The sequence below is a fragment of the Natator depressus genome, chromosome 4 (assembly GCF_965152275.1).
Source record: "Natator depressus isolate rNatDep1 chromosome 4, rNatDep2.hap1, whole genome shotgun sequence".
In the NCBI taxonomy this organism is placed as follows: Eukaryota; Metazoa; Chordata; order Testudines; family Cheloniidae; genus Natator; species Natator depressus.
The window spans coordinates 51,228,169-51,246,218 of NC_134237.1; the positions used below are offsets into that span (position 1 = coordinate 51,228,169).

At 44.4% G+C, this 18,050-nt stretch overlaps 1 protein-coding gene across 3 annotated transcripts in view; it reads left to right on the plus strand.

Annotated features, from left to right (window-relative positions):
* MGST2 (microsomal glutathione S-transferase 2) overlaps positions 1-18,050 on the plus strand; it is a 64,194-nt gene that overhangs the window by 14,424 nt on the left and 31,720 nt on the right. For 2 of the 3 annotated variants that reach the window (XM_074950882.1, XM_074950885.1), the window contains exon 2: positions 16,355-16,463. The exons of the other annotated variant lie outside the window; for it this stretch is intronic. In XM_074950882.1, coding sequence (XP_074806983.1) covers positions 16,355-16,463 — 109 coding nt within the window. The remainder of the gene's footprint in view (positions 1-16,354; positions 16,464-18,050) is intronic. 3 annotated transcript variants of the gene reach the window in all.

The window sequence follows — 18,050 nt, forward strand, 5'->3', positions numbered from 1 at the left end:
TCATAATGCCACTATATAAAGGCATGGTATACCCACATCTTAAATAGTAGTGCAGTTCTGGTCACCCCATCTCAAAAAAGATATATTGGAGAAGGTACAGAGAATGGCAACAAGAATGATTGGGGTAATGGAATAATACAACAAGAGGTTAAAAAGACTGGGACTGTTCAACTTAGAAAAGAGACAACTAAAAGGGGATATGATAGAGGTCTATAAAATCGTGAATAGTGAATAAGGAAGTGTTATTTACTCCTTCACATAACACAAGAACTAGAGGTCACTTATTGAAATTAACAGGCAGTAGGTTTAAAATAAACAAAACACACAAACACACAGTCAACCTGTGGAACTTGTTGCCACAGGATGTTTTGAAGGCTAAAACTATAACTGGGTTCAAAAAAGAATTAGCGAAGATCATGGAGGATAGGTTCAGCAATGGTCAGGCACTCAACCCCATGCTCCAGGTGTCTCTAAACCTCTGACTGCCAGAAACTGGGACTGGACGACCAGGGATGGATCACTCAAAATGGCCCTGTTCTGTTAATTCCTTCTGAAGCAACTAGCACTGGCCACTCTCAGAAGACAGGATACTGGGTTAGATGGACCACTGTTCTGACACAGTAAGGCTAGTCTTATGTTATATACGAATTGAACCAAGGGCTCCTGATGCTTACGCCTATGCTCTATCCTAGTGCACACTGCCTCCCATGCATTGAACAGAGAGATATTTTAATGAGATAGGCTGTTAATAATCTCTCCCACATCCATTATCATGTGCATAATTCCTGCCATCAGGAAACCTAAGCACAAGTTGAAAGCTGAAGCAACTTGAAAGTTGAAGTGCCACTTTCTTCAGTCATGCAATTCCAGGACCTCGATGGGTATAATCTAAGCTGCAGTTTGCTTAATATTTATTTATTGTTATCTTTCCTCCAGTCATTTTTCTCCTAGCTGAATGGGGAAAATATTTTTAAAGGGGCACTGCCCTTTAAAATCATAGGCCAAATTTAGCTCTGGAGGTATTCTACCAATGTCAATGCAGCATACCTTCCCAAACTCCCCAGTGTGTAGGGAGAGCTCATCCTCTGACACTAAGCATCCATTCTTCTCCATGTGCTGGGGAGGGGAACTCCAGAGTCAGGGAGGGCCATAGCCCCACCTCCTTCCTCACTCCCTTTGTGGCCCTGGGTGCTCTCAGAGACACAGGAAGGGTGCAGCCCATGATACAGAAGCTGCAATGGCACCAACACAAGCCACACAAGTCTCCTTGTGCCCTTTCCACCTTCCTGGCCACCTGCATAAGAGCCAGGCACACCCTAGCCCTTAATGAGTAATTTTTAAAAGCAGCAAACACAGATTTAAGCATGTGTGCCTGTGATGGGGCAGGCTGCTCCTTAAGGGCAGTATTGCCAACTGGTCAGTCAGCCTTGCCACCTGGCATGGCTCTTTAAGCATTGAAAGGTCAGATTATAGATGTAAGGATCTGGGAGATATTGGGAAAGAGGAAGTGGTTCCAGGAGTAAGTAGGGGTTGGGACAAAACCCTGGTACTGTTTCTTTAAGGGCAAGGAGCATTGCAGAGAGGGGATGAGCTGGGAGAAAGGGAACAGCATAATGCTGCCTCCCTCATAGCAGGGCAGACGCAGGATCTCAGAGCATGGAGGGGTTGTGGGCAATGAGCTGGCAGAAAAAGTGGCAAAAAAAATGTTTAAAATGAGCAAATTAATTTAGAGCTCCCTTCAAGGAAACTGGAGTTTAAAAATCTAATTAAAATTGAGTTGAGAGCGGAATGGCAGGATCTATACCCAAAAGAAAGGAAGGGAAAAATATTCCATGAAAGATGCCCAAGAGTAAAAAAATGCTGATATACGCCAAGGCCCTGAGAGACAGAGTGAAGTAGCTCTGTTTAGAATTTTAACTGGCCATTGCGGCTTAAATAGTAATTTGTTTTTAATAAATAAACAAAGATAGATTAAGTGGGATGCGCAAGGTCCAGGAAACCGCTGATCATCTCCTTGGGGAGTGCAAAGAGCGTACCTTCGAAAGGAGGTATTTTTATGAAAAAAACGTAGAGGCCTTAAAGTAGTCCCATTAAAATATTAGGTTTGCCCAATTAAAATTTAGTTGGTTAGAAATAATGTCCAAGAAACTAAGCATTTGTGTACAGCTCCCACTAGCATTCATGGGAGTTACTGCTCATACAAAGGGCAGAATAATTTTTCTGTATCAGAAGAATGCCAGCTTACAAAATTTGTATGCAAGACCTTGGTCACCGAGGGTTAAACAAACACAGTAGCATACCAGTTTCAGGATACATTTGCACTGGGAACAAAGAGATGATGAAGAACCTGAGCCTGATGCTTCCTTGCCTCTTGTGTAGTCATTTACACCAGTGCAAAGTGGGTGTGCAATGTTATCATTCTGATATGGTAGTAGTTTGCATTCACTCTGCACTAAACGAGATGTAACGCAATGGAGAATCAGGCCCTTGAAATCCAAGGAAATGAAGTGTATAATATAATCTAGGAATAGGCAATAATAGGACATTTCTACTTGATATCACTGCAACAGTTAACATGCAGATTCCCTCGAGGATTCCCCCAGTCATCAGGTAAAGAACTAATGGACTTTGAGCTAATAGGACTTTTTGTCAGTGGGGTGAGAGAGCACCGTGGAATGGGAGGAAATTATTTCTTCAGCCCATTGTTGTCATGCACAGCAAGGAGATTTGCTTAAACACGTCAGAGGCCCAGTATCTCAATGGAACATATTTATAGCACTGTTTTTGGAGATGAAAATAGTTCTGCCACTGAGAGAGGGAACAAAAAGTGTTGCCTAAAAATAAATATCCCAAGTTGATGTTACCTGTTTCATTTCCTTTTTTAGAGCTGGATAAATGAAATACATGAAGAAACATTTGGATTGTGCAGGCAGAACTAAGGCCCTTTTGGAGCCGGAACGGTTTTCACTTTCACACTCTACTAATTTATCAGCAGTTATCCATTTTCTCCAGAACAATCTCTCTGTTACTAAGAAAAAAGGCAATTAAATATGCACTGGGAAATTAGCCAGTCTAGGCAAAAAACAGGTTGGGAGTCATTGGGATAGATGCACATTTTCCTTCACATACACTGTGCTCTCACAAACTGGCATGACTCTCAGTGGCTTCAATATGTTTCACCTGCTTATGCTGGGGCTGAATGTGGTCAGTGTTAGTAACTTCTCTCTTTTTACCCAATCAGAGGTTAAAATAAAACAGTGCCAGATCCTCAGTTGGTGAATATTCGTGTTGTTTCATTGACCTGAATGGAGGGGATTTATACTAGCTGAGGGTCTGGGCCATCAATTCTGCCCTGAGTTATACAGCTGTAGTTTCCATTGACTTCAAGAGGAATAGCATTCATGTAGTTGAGGGCAGAATTGAGCACGAGTAGTTATATTATTATTAGCTTATAACAATATAACTTCTATAACTCTGATTCCATCTAAGAATTTCAAGGCACTGGCAGATCTTACACGTCCATGGTAAGACCATTGGTCTCTCTAAAGGGCCTGAAGTTAAAATACTTCTAAGCAGACCACAGTTCATTTAAAAAGGAGAGTGCCCAGGAGAGGAGTCCTTCTTATCACAGCTCATTAGCATGCTTTGGATTTCTATATGGATAAGCTAAACTAAAACCCCAGATCTGAACCCCAAAGCCTGATCCAGGTTTAAATCTGAGTTCCTGTCTCAGACCCTTTTTCAATAATGGGCTGAATTCACAAACCTATTCTGAATACCCCAAAGTTTGGGGAAAATTAGATTCATATCTGTTTTCGATCACTAGTTTGAGACTATTCAGATCTGTTGCACTCCATATGTTTTATGGAAATATGCTTATGAGAGTAAATATGATGTAACTGGAATATGCTTTATGCAAAAGGTCTCTTGTAAGATATCATTACAAAGTTTAGAATCTACGGAGTGTGTTCATCCTATTTGTATGCATGTATCTTTCTTGTCTCTGAAGTTAGAAATATGAAGTATAACTCTGAGGTCCTCTTGTAATTATGCAAAGTGTGGGCCCCATTAATGCTGGTTTAGAATCTTGATGGCTCCCATTGACTAGGACAATTGGTTGTAAATGGTTTATTTACCTGCAAACCTTCCTGTGTTCATGTGAGCCAGCCCAGGAAGAATGGAGGCTGGGGTCTCACAGGACATGTGACCATGTCACCTGATACTGGAATCCATTTTAAACCTGGTGCTTTTCCATTTAGAAGGAGGGGTAGGGACCCAGAGAGAAAAGATTTCCGCCTTGTGCCAAAGCTATAAAAGGGAGTGGAACAGAACAAAGGGGCTGCAGTCATGAGAAAGCCCTTGTTTTCCACCTAAGATGTCTGTTGGAACTAACAAGGACTGTACCAGGGAAAGGATTGGACCCAGACTAGGAAGGAGTGTAGTCTGTGAAAGAAGCTTATTGGAACATCTGAGGGTGAGATTTTACCTGTAATCAGTTTCTTAATGTATTAGGCTTAGACTTGCGTGTTTTTGCTTGGTGACTTACTTTGTTCTGTCTATTACTTGAAACGACTTACATCCTACTTTTTATACTTAATAAAATCACTTGTTTATTAATTAACCCAGAGTAAGTGATTAATACCTGGGGGAGCAAACAGCCGTACATCTCTTTATTAGTGTTATAGAGGGCGGACAATTTATGAGTTTACCCTGTATAAGCTTTATCCAGAGTAAAAGCGGGATTTATTTGGGATTTGGATCCCATTGGGAACTGAGTGTCTGGGTGCTGGAGATAGGTGACCTGCTGAGCAGTTTTTGGTTAAAGTCTACAGCTCTGGGGACGTGGACCAGATCTGGGTCTGTGTTGTAGCAGGCTAGCGTGTCTGGCTCAACAAGGCATTGTTCTGGAGTCCCAAACTGGCAGGGAAAACAGGCTCAGAGGTAATGTCAGCACGTCAGGTGACAGTCCCAAGAGGGTCTCTGTGACCGAACCTACCACACCGAGATTCTGGTTCTCTCCTGAAGAAGTTAAGGGCAGGAGATCTGAAGATTAGGTCGAGGGCTTGGTTTGAGTAAAGAAGAGAAGCAATGAATAGCCCCCCATGTACTCCCCACATTGGTGCTGGCACAGTTGGTTAGAACCAAAGCTCAATGGAAAAATATATACCAAGAGAAATATGCCTTCCTTCTGTGCTCCAGTGCTGGGGGCACTCACCTCCTATGAGCGCTTCCTGTGAAGTGTGTGCACCCCTGTACTTACACACACACACACACACACACTCTCTCCCTCCCCCTCTCCTTGCGGTGACTCCTGCTGGCAGTTAACGTCTCAGGCAGGTTTTCAATGACTGAGCCCTCCAGCCGAGTCACACACAGGCTGTAGGTGTACAACAAAACAACCCCCTTCCAGAGTACACAGTCCAACACGGCCTATCCCAATAGCCTCAGTTAGTATCTTTAGCCCTCTCTCCAGGCTTAGTGCTCAGCCCCCCATCTGAGCCAGGTTTCAAATGATGCTTCTGCAGTGGTCCCTGCTCTGGGATGGAGCAGCACCTGCCCCCTCCCCCCGAACTCCCTGCTTGGAGACTCTTCGCCTCCTGGCAACTGACCCTAGCTGAGTAGCTCTCTCAGTTCAGTCCCCTTCTGGGGGTATATCAAAGTCCACAATGCTGACCCTCTTCAGGGTCTTCAGCCCACTCCCTGGGCCTGTGCGAACTCCCTTTCCTCAGGGCTTTGGCTACTCTACCAGTGGGGAGGGAGGAGGCATGGTACCCGGCCCACACACTACTTTGGGTCCCAACCCAGGGATCCTATAAGTGGCAGCTGCCTGCTGCTTCCGTTTAACTACCTGCTGCTTCTGTTTCCTGGGCCACTTTCCTGCATCCCCTTCAGCTTTACCTTCACCCTTAAGTTTTGGCTGAAGATTCCCCTTGCACCCCCACGGCTGGCCAGGAACACCTTCCAACGTGCAGAAAGAATAGCAAATATGGCAGGCAACCAGATTGGCTTAACAGAGAAATCTTTGGTGAGCTTAAATACAAAAAGGAAGTTTACAAGACATGGAAACTTGGACAGATGACTAGGGAGGAGTATAAAAATATTGCTCGAGCATGCAGGGGTGTAATCAGGAAGGACAAAGCACAATTGGAGTTGCAGCTAGCAAGGGATGTGAAGGGTAACAAGAAGGGTTTCTCCAGGTATGATAGCAACATGAAGGTGGTCTGGGAAAGTGCAGGACTCTTACTGAATGGGAGAGGCAACCTAGTGACAGATGATGCGGAAAAAGCTCAATGCTTTTTTTGCCTTGATCTTCAGAGACAAGGTCAACTCCCAGACTGCTGCACTGGACAGCACAGTATGGGGAGGAGCTGAGCAGCCCTCAGTGGTGAAAGAGCAGGTTAAGGACTATTTAGAAAAGCTGGACATGCACAAGTCCATGGGGCCATTATCTTTGAAAAGGCATGGCAACTGGGGGAGGTCCCGGACAATTGGAAAAAGGCAAATATAGTGCCCATCTTTTAAAAAGGGAAGAAGGAGAATCCGGGGGACTACAGACTGGTCAGCCCCACCTCAGTCCCTGGAAAAATCATGGAGCAGGTCCTCAAGGAATCCATTTTGAAGCACTTGGAGGACAGGAAGGTGATCACGAACAGTCAACGTGGATTTACCAAGGGCAAGTCATACCTGACCAACCTGGTTGCCTGCTATGAGGACATAACTGGCTCTGTAGATATGGGGAAAGCGGTGTATGCGATATACCTTGATTTCAGCAAAGCTTTTGATACGGTCTCCCCAGGACCGTCCTTACCCATACACAAAGTACGCAGGTGTGTAGGGCATGAGGAAATCTGGGGCATCACATTTCCTGGTGTCCTGCGCAGCTGTGTACTGCTCCAGCCCCTGCTCTGCCTCTTCCCCATGGCCTTCGCCCCTGCTCTGCCCCACCCTCTCTTTTCCCTGCCCCGCCTCTTCCCACCCCTGCTCTGCCCCAGCCTCACCCCCACTCCCCTGAAGACTGCAGTCAGGCCCGACACTGCACTCACCGCGTGGTAAATGGAGCGACCCGGCCCCAGCCTGCTTCGCTCCCCTGGCTCCCAGCTGCGCCGCTGGCGAGTGCTGGGGGGCGGTTCGCCACAGCCCTCCAAGGCTGAGAGCCAGCGGAGCAGAGTGGGATGTGGGGGGGGGGGTGGTTCCCCCCTACCACCCAGCCCCCACCCCCGCAGGTTGGGGGGAGACTGCGTAGGGCAGCACAATGGCTAGGGACGGCCCTGGGTCTCCCACAGTATTCTTGCCAGCAAGTTAAAGAAGTTTGGGCTGGATGAATGGACTATAAGGTGGATAGAAAGCTGGCTAGATCATTGGGCTCAACGGGTAGTGATCAACGGCTCGATATCTAGTTGGCAGCCAGTATCAAGCGCAGTGCCCCAGGGATTGGTTCTAGGGCTTGTTTTGTTCAACATCTTCATTAACGATCTGGATGATTGGCTGGATTGCACCCTCAGCAAGTTTGCGGCTGACACTAAGCTGGGGGGAGAAGTAGATACGCTGGGGGGTAGGGATAAGGTCCAGAGAGACCTAGACAAATGGGAGGATTGGGCCAAAAGAAATCTGATGAGGTTCAACTAGGACAAGTGCACAGTCCTGCACTTAGGATGGAAGAATCCCATGCACTGCTACAGGCTGGGGACCAACTGGCTAAGTGGCAGTTCTGCAGAAAAGGACCTGGGGCTAACAGTGGACGAAAAGCTGGATATGAGTCAACAGTGTGCCCTTGTTGCCAAGAAGGCTAACAGCATATTGGGCTGCATCAGTAGGAGCATTCCCAGAAGATCGAAGGAAGTGATTATTCCCCTCTGTTCGGCACTGGTGAGGCACATCTAGAGTATTGCGTCCAGTGTTGGGCCCCCCACTCCAGGACAAATGTGTGGACAGATGTGGACAAATTGGAGAGAGGCCAGTGGAGGGCAATGAAAATAATTAGGGGGCTGGGGACATGACTTATGAGGAGAGGCTGAGGGAAATGGGATTATTTAGTCTGCAGAAGAGAAGAATGGGGGGGATTTGATAGCAGCCTTCAACTACCTGAAGGGGCGTTCCAAAGAGGATGGAGCTCAGCTGTTCTCAGTGGTGGCAGATGACAGAACAAGGATCAATGGTCTCAAGTTTCAGTGGGGGAGGTCTAGATTGGATATTAGGAAAAACTGTTTCCCTAGGAGGGTGGTGAAGCACTGGAATGGGTTACCTAGGGAGGTGGTGGAATCTCCATCCATAGAGGTTTTTAAGGCCCGGCTTGACAAAGCCCTGGCTGGGATGATTTAGTTGGGGTTGGTCCTGCTTTGAGCAGGGGGTTGGACTAGATGACCTCCTAAGATCTCTTCCAACTCTAATCTTCTGGGATTCTATGATTTCCACTCCTCTAGCTTTAGCCTGGTCTGTCCAGGTACTGAACTGCTGCAACCAGTCAGGAGCATCATCCTTGCTCCGCTGGCTCCAGCCTGCAACTGATCTGCTCTGTCCAGCAGCTCCTTTTAGTATGAGCCTGCTGGGGTCTCTAGGCAGGCTGGAGGAACCACCTCTACTGCTCCCTTTTTGGGGCAGGCTGTGGTAGGACTGCGAGGCCTCCAGCAGGGGCCTCAAGGGGCCTCATACATCCTGTCATACCTCCCTACCATATAAAAATCAAGTAATTTATAAATGAAGTTATGTCCTTAGCCTCCTGCTCAGTTTGAGCCTTGGGAAGAACATAGTTCCTCTTGCTTATTAGTTCTTTTCATCACTTATTCCACTGATTTGTGAACCTGTATCTGCTACAGAAATAACGTGATGATCAATGGCAAAATAGATGCAGATATGATGGTTGTCAGTTAGCTACATGCAAGTGACTTTGGGATTAAAATGGAGGTTTTGGTCCATTAGACAAAGGGCATACTCCTATTCAGGAAGCTAAAACAGTTCCAGTAACTGTAGAGGGCACACACCAGCAGTTTGATTTATTCCAGCAGAGGGCAATGGTGTGGATATATATGTATACAAACACAATGACACATCACAATTACAGTATTAAAAAAAAAGTTCTCTAACCTGTCAATTTCTTATTTCTCAAATAGCATGTCCATCAAATCTAACCAGGAGAATAAATCTTCTCTTTGTGACATCTGGAGGCAACATTTACCATTCTGTGTCAAACAGTTTGTCCACCAGTCGAAACCAGAGGGATGCAGATAGAAGTGGGGGGTAGAAGAAGGAAGAGAGAGAACAGCTGTATTGAGGGACAGGGTATAACAGCATAGCACCCATCACTCACAAGTTTCCCCCTTCTAGTCAGGTGAGTGTGCAGTCTTTAAACCCATCCCAGCCCTGGTATCAGGCCGTATCCCCAAGGCTTCCCACCTGGAGGCAATGGTTTCACCCTCTTAGTCTGTTCTGGCCCCAGCTCTCCAGCTGGGCCTACTGACTGTTTGGCCCCTTTCTGGGAGTTTACTGCTGTCCAGTTGTAGGCCCTTCCCCTGTGGTCTATGGAGGGAACCCGGGCCCACCCACTGCTCCAGGTCTCAACATAGGGACCCTAGGAATAGCAGCCATGCACCACTATGTCCCTTTAGCAAAATTGTCTTCAGTTCCCTGGGCCACTTTCCCAGGACCTTAGCCTTCACCAATGCCTTACCCTTAGCTCAGGGCTCTTCTAAACTCAGGCTCAGCAGCCAGGCAGGAGCTCTTCCTCACTCGCTGGGTTCCGACTAGCACCGAGCTGTCTATTTGTGCTGTAGCCAGCCAGAAGCACCAGCAGAACTCCTCTAACTGCAGCAAGGAACTGACTGTCTCTGACTCTGTAGCTCCTTTTTATAGGGCCTTCCTGGGCCCTGATTGGCTACTTCCCCTGCAGCCACACTAGCCCACTTGGAGGACCTCTCCACTGCTCCTTTCCTGAGATGAGTGTGGCAGGACCCTGAGGACTCCAACAGGGATTCTCTGGGCCTAATCCACCCTGTCACAGGGGGATACAAGCATCAAGGAGTTAATAGAATCATTTGGGTTCACTCTGAAATCTTAATGTTAGCACCGATGTACTTTTTCAGTAGACAGAAAGAGTTAAAGGGCCAAATTTTATTGAAAGTATCCACTAATTTAGGGTGCCTCAATTTTTAAGTGCCAAATTTGAGGCACCTAGGGCCAGATTTTTCAAAGGTGGAACTCCATAGTTCCAAGTCAGTAGGAGCTTCTGGTGCTCAGCACCTATGAAAATGAAGTTATGAGTGTCTCAGCTTGGGGACTGAACCACAGAGGCACTCAAAATTAGTGGCCACTTTTGAAAGTATTTTGAAAATGTTGGCCAAATGCGGTAAATGCACATTAATTATGAAAACATACTACAAAGATCAGCTCTGTATTAAACAAGGCAGGGCATGAAGACATCCGTATAAACCCCTTCATAGCAATAATAATAAGTAAATACTGACAAGACCAATTGCTGCTGTAATATTACTTTCATTTGTTGTGCTTACATCAGCAGGCAGCGCAGTAGGGAAATGACTGATCAGAGAAGAGAGAAATATGTTGCTAAGCAACACAACACTGGATGGGAGACCTGCTCCCATGTTATGAAATTGACATGCTGGATGGGTTGCTGGATTTTAAAGTACAATAATTCTAAAAGATAGAAGAGGTTGGAAGAGTTAGCATCTGTCAGAGCAGAGGAAAATGACAGTGAACAAGAGGGGTCAGTGACTGGGAGAGTGGGGTTGAATAAAGGAGCTATCGACTGAGGAGGGGAGTGCGTGGAAATGGAGAAAAATAATAAATATGAAAAGAGAGAAAGGCAGAAGGGAGAGGAGAAGAAAAAGACAGAAATGAAACAAGAACTATGGAGACAATTACAGGCTATTAGAGATGGCACAGAGCCAAAATGATTTAGATCCAAACTTCCCCAAAATATGAAAGGGTTTGAATCTGGTGGTGTGATTCAGGCCCATCTTGGCTGATTAGAAGAGGAAAAGAATATAAGAGCAAGGTGATATTTTTAAAAAAGTGGGGGTGAGGGGGAGGGAAACAAAAATTAGTAGCAAATGTTCAGTGTGGGAAGTCTGGCTTGAAAGCATGTCAGCATCTGAAAGAGTGATTTCTATAAGGAATCCTGTCACTACTGGTGGTACAGCCATTGTACAGTCACGTGATCTGAGGTCCTAGCAATAGTAGCAATTGAAAGGAGGAAGGATGGACTTGCAGTTAAAGCACTGGACTAGAAGTCAGGATACCTGGCTCTGTCTCAGACTTTCTGTGGGTCCTTGGGCGAGTCACAAGCTGGGATTTTCAAATTAGACAGAGGCTATGTCTACACTACTGCAGTAAATTGACCTAAGTTTCACTACTCCAGCTACGTAAATAACGTAGCTGGAGTCGACGTAGCTGAGGTTGACTGACTGCGATGTCTACACCACGCTGGGTCGATGGGAGGCACTCGCCCATTGACTTACCTTACTCTTCTTGCTCAGGGTGGAGTACCAGGGTTGACCGGAGAGCAATCTGCAGTCGATTTGGCGGGTCTTCACTAGACCTGCTAAATCAACCCCCAGTGCATCAATCACTGGAGCGCTGATCCAGCAGTAGTGTAGACATAGCCTAAGGGAATTAGATACCCAATTATCATTGAAATTTAATGGAATTTGGGTAGACTCCATTAAGTTTCTTCAAAAACTTTCAGTTTTTCAGATACTCCAATCATTACTGGAGCCTTTAAATATCCAGATAAATACCATGGTGGTCAGACTCACGCATGTATAGGACAGGTAGAATGCCACTCAAGCATCATGATACCAGCACTTAACATTAATGTCATGTATAGGCACAACATAAAGGTTGCAGACTCGGACCAGAAGTAATGTCACATTTGTAATGTCACAGTTTTGAAAAGCTGATCACATGTAAGGGCCTGGTCCAACCCCAATGCTAAGACTCCCACTGACTTCAGTGGGCATTGGATTAGGCTCTACATGTGTGCAACTGCCTTCCATCTCCCACCCCCCTTAGCACACCTGATTGACTGGATAAAAAAAAAACAAAAAAACATCCATATGAGTAACAAACTGCTGGAAAGATCCCTTTGATTGGAACTGGTTTACTAATTAATTCAGCCCTCTCCATAAGGTTAGAAGTTTAAAAAAAGTGAATCCTGTAATGCCACGAGTCTATCGTGTGTCTGTGAAAAGAGATGAGAGGTTTACAAACAGCGAAGTTCTTCAGATCTCACACCGAATCTTCTTTAATCCACAGGATTAAAGAGCAAGCAGGATGGGTTCAGGATCTGTCTGCAATTGGTCAATAGTAACAGGAAAATCTTTAAATCTTCTTTTGATCCAAAAGGTAAATCATAAAGGATCTGGATCTCAAACAACAGCCATGAGGGCTCTAAAGATTATTCACTGTAAACTAGAGATGCTGTATAGAGAGAGAAGGAAATATTAGTAACTCTTGGAAACACTAATAACTCTCAGCTCCCATAATTTATTAATGGATTACAGTATTATAAATTATTATTCACCTATGAAACACCGACTTGTTATAAAGGAAGTCAGATTAGATGATCATAATAGTCCCTTCTGAACTTAATCTATGAATGAATCATTGACTATACCAGCTAAAAAATGACCAAGTCAGTTTTATTTTTAACAAGACATAATCATAACTGATTATAAAACAGTTTATTTTTCTCTCTCTCTAATCACCGCGTAGTGCCCCCTGAATAAGTGGCCCACATTGCCCATCCTCACTGTGCCAGCTTTCAGATCAGTCATTAAACTTCTCACAATTAAGCCAAAGGAAAGATGGGCTATAGCTTTGTATTTTGCATTAACTCTTCCCTCTGAAGAGCAGAGGGAACTCTGCAGACTCCATATTCCCACCTTGAGTTAGCAATAACTTCGCAGAGAACAGCCAGACTCTTCAAGGAGAAGCCTTCAGATTAGTAGTAGCTCTTGGGACACAAGAAGTGAGAGATCATTGGCTTCTACCAAATGACATGCCGCAGCAGGTAGACTCTGAACACACTGCATCCTCAGCTTTTGCATGGCTGAACAGATGTGCTTGTGCACCTTTCTGCTAGAAGGATTTGATAATCTCTCCAAAGCCTCCCCAGTTGTGGACACTCTCAGAGCAGAAATCAGACCTAACACTAAACAAAATGGGACATCTGGCAGCTTTCTGGCTTTTTTATATATGATTTAGACCTCTCTCTGAACTGGTACAAGGAAAGCTTTGTAATGATTACTCTGAGATGAAACATAGGGTCGGGATAAGGCTTCACATGGTCTTTCAATTTCCAAAATGAAAAAGCATAACGATGTCCAAAAAGCCACAGAGAAACTGAATGGACCTCTGGGTGTGTAGGCGTGGGAGGGGAGAATTTATGTACAAATAGTAACTCATAGGTGCCTAATTCCATCTATGTTAGAAATCTTTTATATACACAGGTGGCCATATTATGAGCCACATTTTTTCCCAACTTACATCCATGCAACCTAATAAAATCAATATGTGGTTGCATTGGGTGTAAATGAGGGAAGAATCTCACCCCATAGTTTATCTAATGCCCTTTAAAATTGTATGTTTATATACATACACACCTCTCAGTGACAGAGTATCTCATTCCACCAATGTCCAGTGGCTAGGATGTGTGAATAATAGAAGATAGTATTTCTTCTGTATTATTTGGTGAGAATTGAGGGGGCACTGAACAACTAGAGCTTGAAATGGATCAGGTGCCCAACATCTATTTTTCTCCCTGAGGTCCCGTGTAAGTTCTCTATATATAGTACCATGACAATCTACAGCACATCCCTGCAGTATTGCCATCCCCAAATATTCAAAAGTCCTGGATTAGCCCCCCCAAAATTATGAACTTCATGATTTTTAAGACGTTATGCATATAGTTGCCTGATAGGTTTTGTGCCTTTAGGGTGCACCTGGATCACATTTTCCAAGCTTTTCTTCCTGCAACCATGAGGACTAGAAACTCTCTCTCAAATGAAAGCTGCTATTCACTTATAATCACTTGTCTCCAGCAGCAGGGGCTTTATGCAAAATCTCAAATATCAAAAGAATCTCAATAATAATTGGCACCATTGTTTCTATCAGTTATATCAGCACAATCAGAAACTGAGATTGTTCAGCTTGCTCCCTCTGCTGTCTATTTCTGTAGCACAGATATATCAAAGTGGAAGTATTATTGTAAGTGACAGAGTGGAGTGTTTTTGGTACTTAGAATCTGGAATATATGTAATTTTCTCCCTGATTTGAGTAATTTCAGAAAAATTAGTGGGCCAATTTCTGATGTCAGTCACACTGGTATAAATTCAGAACAATCCCAGTGTTTCGTAAATGTTTATTACACGAGGGGCCTAATTCTCCACTCTCTTCTGTGGCCAGTAGTGTTTTACACTCACTTTGCCTGGGTGTAAATGCCTACACTAGAGCACAAGGTTGTGGAGAATCACACCTCAGGTGTAATTTTGCTCTGATTTATAACCTGTTCTACCCCGACAGGTACTTCAGGGCAGTGGTGCTTATACCTCTGGGGGTATGCAGAGATCTTCCAAAGGGTACATCAACTCATCTAGATATTCACCTAGTTTTACAAAAGGCTACATCAAAAGCATTAGCAAAGTCAGTGCAAACTAAAATTCCATACCAACAATGAGTTGTTTATCCTGCTCTATATACACTATACACTGAAATGCAAGTACAATATTTATATTCCAATTGATTTATTTTATAATTATATGGTAAAAATCAGAAAGTAAACAATTTTTCAGCAACAGTGTGCTGTGACACTTGTGTCTTTTTATGTCTGATTTTGGAAGCAAGTAGCTTTTAAGGTAGGTGAAACTTAGGGGTATGCAAGGCAAATCAGACTCCTGAAAGGGGTATAGTAGTCTGGAAAGGTTGAGAGCCACTGCCTCGGGGTTGTAGGTTGTGTCAGTCTCAGATCTGAATCTTAGGCTCTAAGGAATGTCAAGCAGGGCAAAAATTCTCCTTTGGTTTTAAAATGGTCATACTGTTGCACTGACAACTATGTTGACAGAAACATTATCCAAACCATTTTTAAAACACAGGAACACATTTTTATCTCCTGTATAAATTAGAACTAAATTTAATCAGGCTTCTAATTGTTAAATTCAACAGACTAGAGGGATCTTGGGCCAGCAATAAGTGAGGGCATTCACAGTCAAACCAGTTCCTTAATGCTCAGTTATTAAATAAAAATTACTAATATTAATATTTACTTTGCTCAAGTGCAGAGTAAGAAGCAGCCATACAAACAAAATCGGTATTCCAGCCTTAAGGAACAAAACAAAACTGCATGGAAAAAAACCAAAACAAATCTGATTGTCTAATATATATATCACTATAAGAATAAGTGAATCCATTGTCTCCAGAACTTATTAGTGTACAGTCCAAAACACTGGACTACAAGAAGAGATTTTCTTTAATAGCAGCTGCACTGTTTCAGCTATTATTGGGCTTTTAGGACATTTATACCCTCCCAGTACATTTTAGAAACGGCCTTATTCAAAGCTCAACTCTTTTCTGCTTTTCTAAAGGCAAAACCTAACAGCTTTGACAGTATAACACCACTAAAACAGATTACTTGATCCTACATGGGTTATACTTAAAATGCTTTTGGCTTCATTACACCAACCATCTGCTCTCTTATGGCAGGAGTTCAGTACCCCGCTGGGATTTGCCTTCTCAGTGGGGTCAGCAGGGAATTTCTATATAGATGGAACCGACAGAATCTCTTCAGTAAGAATCACGTAGGGAGATGCAGGGGATGGAGTGAGAAGGGAAAAAGCATAAAAGAATAATTAATTAGTTTGTGATAAATCACTGCTCCAATGCACAGGGGACTGAACTGGGCATCATGAACTGTGGATTCCATTCCTCATTCTGATACTGACCTGCTGGCTGAGCTTGTCAAGTCACTTGACTGATCTGTGCCTCAGTTTCCCCATCTGTAAATTGGGGATAGTAATACCTGCCTTCCCTTGTAAAGTGCTTTGCAATCTCTAGATGAAAATTGCTGTATAAGAGCTACGTATTATTTCCATAGAATATCTAAAACTGCTAAGCTAGTGTAAAATGCATGTTTCTCAGTGTAGTACATTTCCAATGCCTTTAAAAAAAAAAGGCTTCCTCAGTTATTGTTTGAACACTGCTGCAAATGTCTGGAAGAGAAGACAAATTGATATGCTTCTTTATGGCCTTTGATACATCAGCTACTCCTGAGAAAATTCTGCACCACTGTGCATATGCAGAATTCATGTCCCACTGCAGATTTGTTTTTTTCCTCCACCGAATATAGATTCTGCTGGCGAGGTGCTGCAGTTACACCTTTCACCCACAAGGTGAAGAGAGGACAGCCAGCAGACAGAGGGAAGGGGAAGAGGCTGCATTCTTCACAGCAGGGCCAGGTGAGCAGGCACACGACAGACAGAGCGGGGCACAGGGGGCTGCTGTGGGAGGGGGTCAGAGACTGGGATTCCGAAGGGCTAATGGGGTGACAGCATTGAGCCAGGGCCTGCATGGGAGGGGGCTGCAGGGCCACATGGGGAGGGGACAAGGCAGTGCAGAGACAGACATGGATGGGGTAGGAGGGTGCAGGGACAGGCAGGGACAGGGGGTGTGCAGATGTGCCTGACGGAGGCTGGGGTCAGCCCCCTGCAACTCCTTAACAACCCCCCCCCCCCAAAAAAAAACCCCAAAACCCCCAACACTGTTCCATACTTCTCCCACCCACACCCAACAACCTCACCCGGTACTCTCGCAGGCTCCTTCTGTCAGCTCCTCCATTACCCCTGATTCCCACCAAAAACACAAAATATATATTTCCTGATTATTTTTTTAAATATGTATTGTTACAGACATACTTGCTGATTAAATTATGTTGGTAATTTATTTCAAAATACCTATTTAAACTGGCATGTTATATTGTGCTATTTTGAAAAAAAAATATGCAGAATTTTAAAATATTGCACACAGAACTTTTAATTTTTTGGCACAGAATTCCCCCAGCAGTAATCTGCTACAATAGACCAAAAACATCACAGCACATTTCACTGTACAAGATTTCTATTCTTGCTTTTTGACTCTGGAACTAACTGGATCATGTATTTAATGTGGCGGAGAGAAACCAATGTCAGATCCACAGGATCTGTGCCATGCCCAGCCTTTAAGCAGTCCCTTGGGAGAATCCCCTCAGTGTGCTAGACTCCCTCGGGGTCACTGCTACAAGGGTAGCCTCCAACACCTCCTAGACTGAGCCTTGGGCTCCTGCACTCATTTCTCATTGTGCACTTTGCCCAGTGAGTCCTACTGAAATAGACTCCTGTTCAGAAACTTATCAATGCACTCCCATAGGTATCTGCAGCAATTCCATGCCACCTTTTCCAAACAGAGTAGAGTTTATTAGACACACAAGGTGCATGAGGTAAGATCTTTTATTGGACCTACTTCTACTGTTGAGAGAGAGAAGCTTCTGAGCCACACAGAGCTCTTCTTCAGGTCAACTGGAATATTGGATCGGGAAGTCCTTAGGTGAGAGAAACAAAGGTTAAGACGTAATCTATGTTGGCTAAAATGAGAGCTCCCACGAGCCATGCGGCTGGACGAACCATCTTGGTTTCCTTTCTCTGTCTCACTTTGTTCTTTTTGTCTTGGCTTCAGGTAAGAGACCTGTGCCACACACTCTGTGTGTACATACACACTGTAAAAGAACAGCTGTGGCTGGCCCAGGTCAGCTGACTTGGCTTCCCAGCCTGAGACCAAACGTCTACACGGCAATTTTACAACCCCGAAGCCTGACCCCTGCTCATGAATCAGCTGACTAGGCCTACCACTGGTGTTCTGTTTCAGTGTAGACATACTTTGACACAATTCCTAATCACCACCTCCTCCATCCATTGTTCTCTGGCTGTAGAACCATGTTAAGTTCACACGTCTTGCTTGCTGGAAGCCTGCCATGGATGTATCAATTGTTCAGTCCTTGATGTTTCCATTCC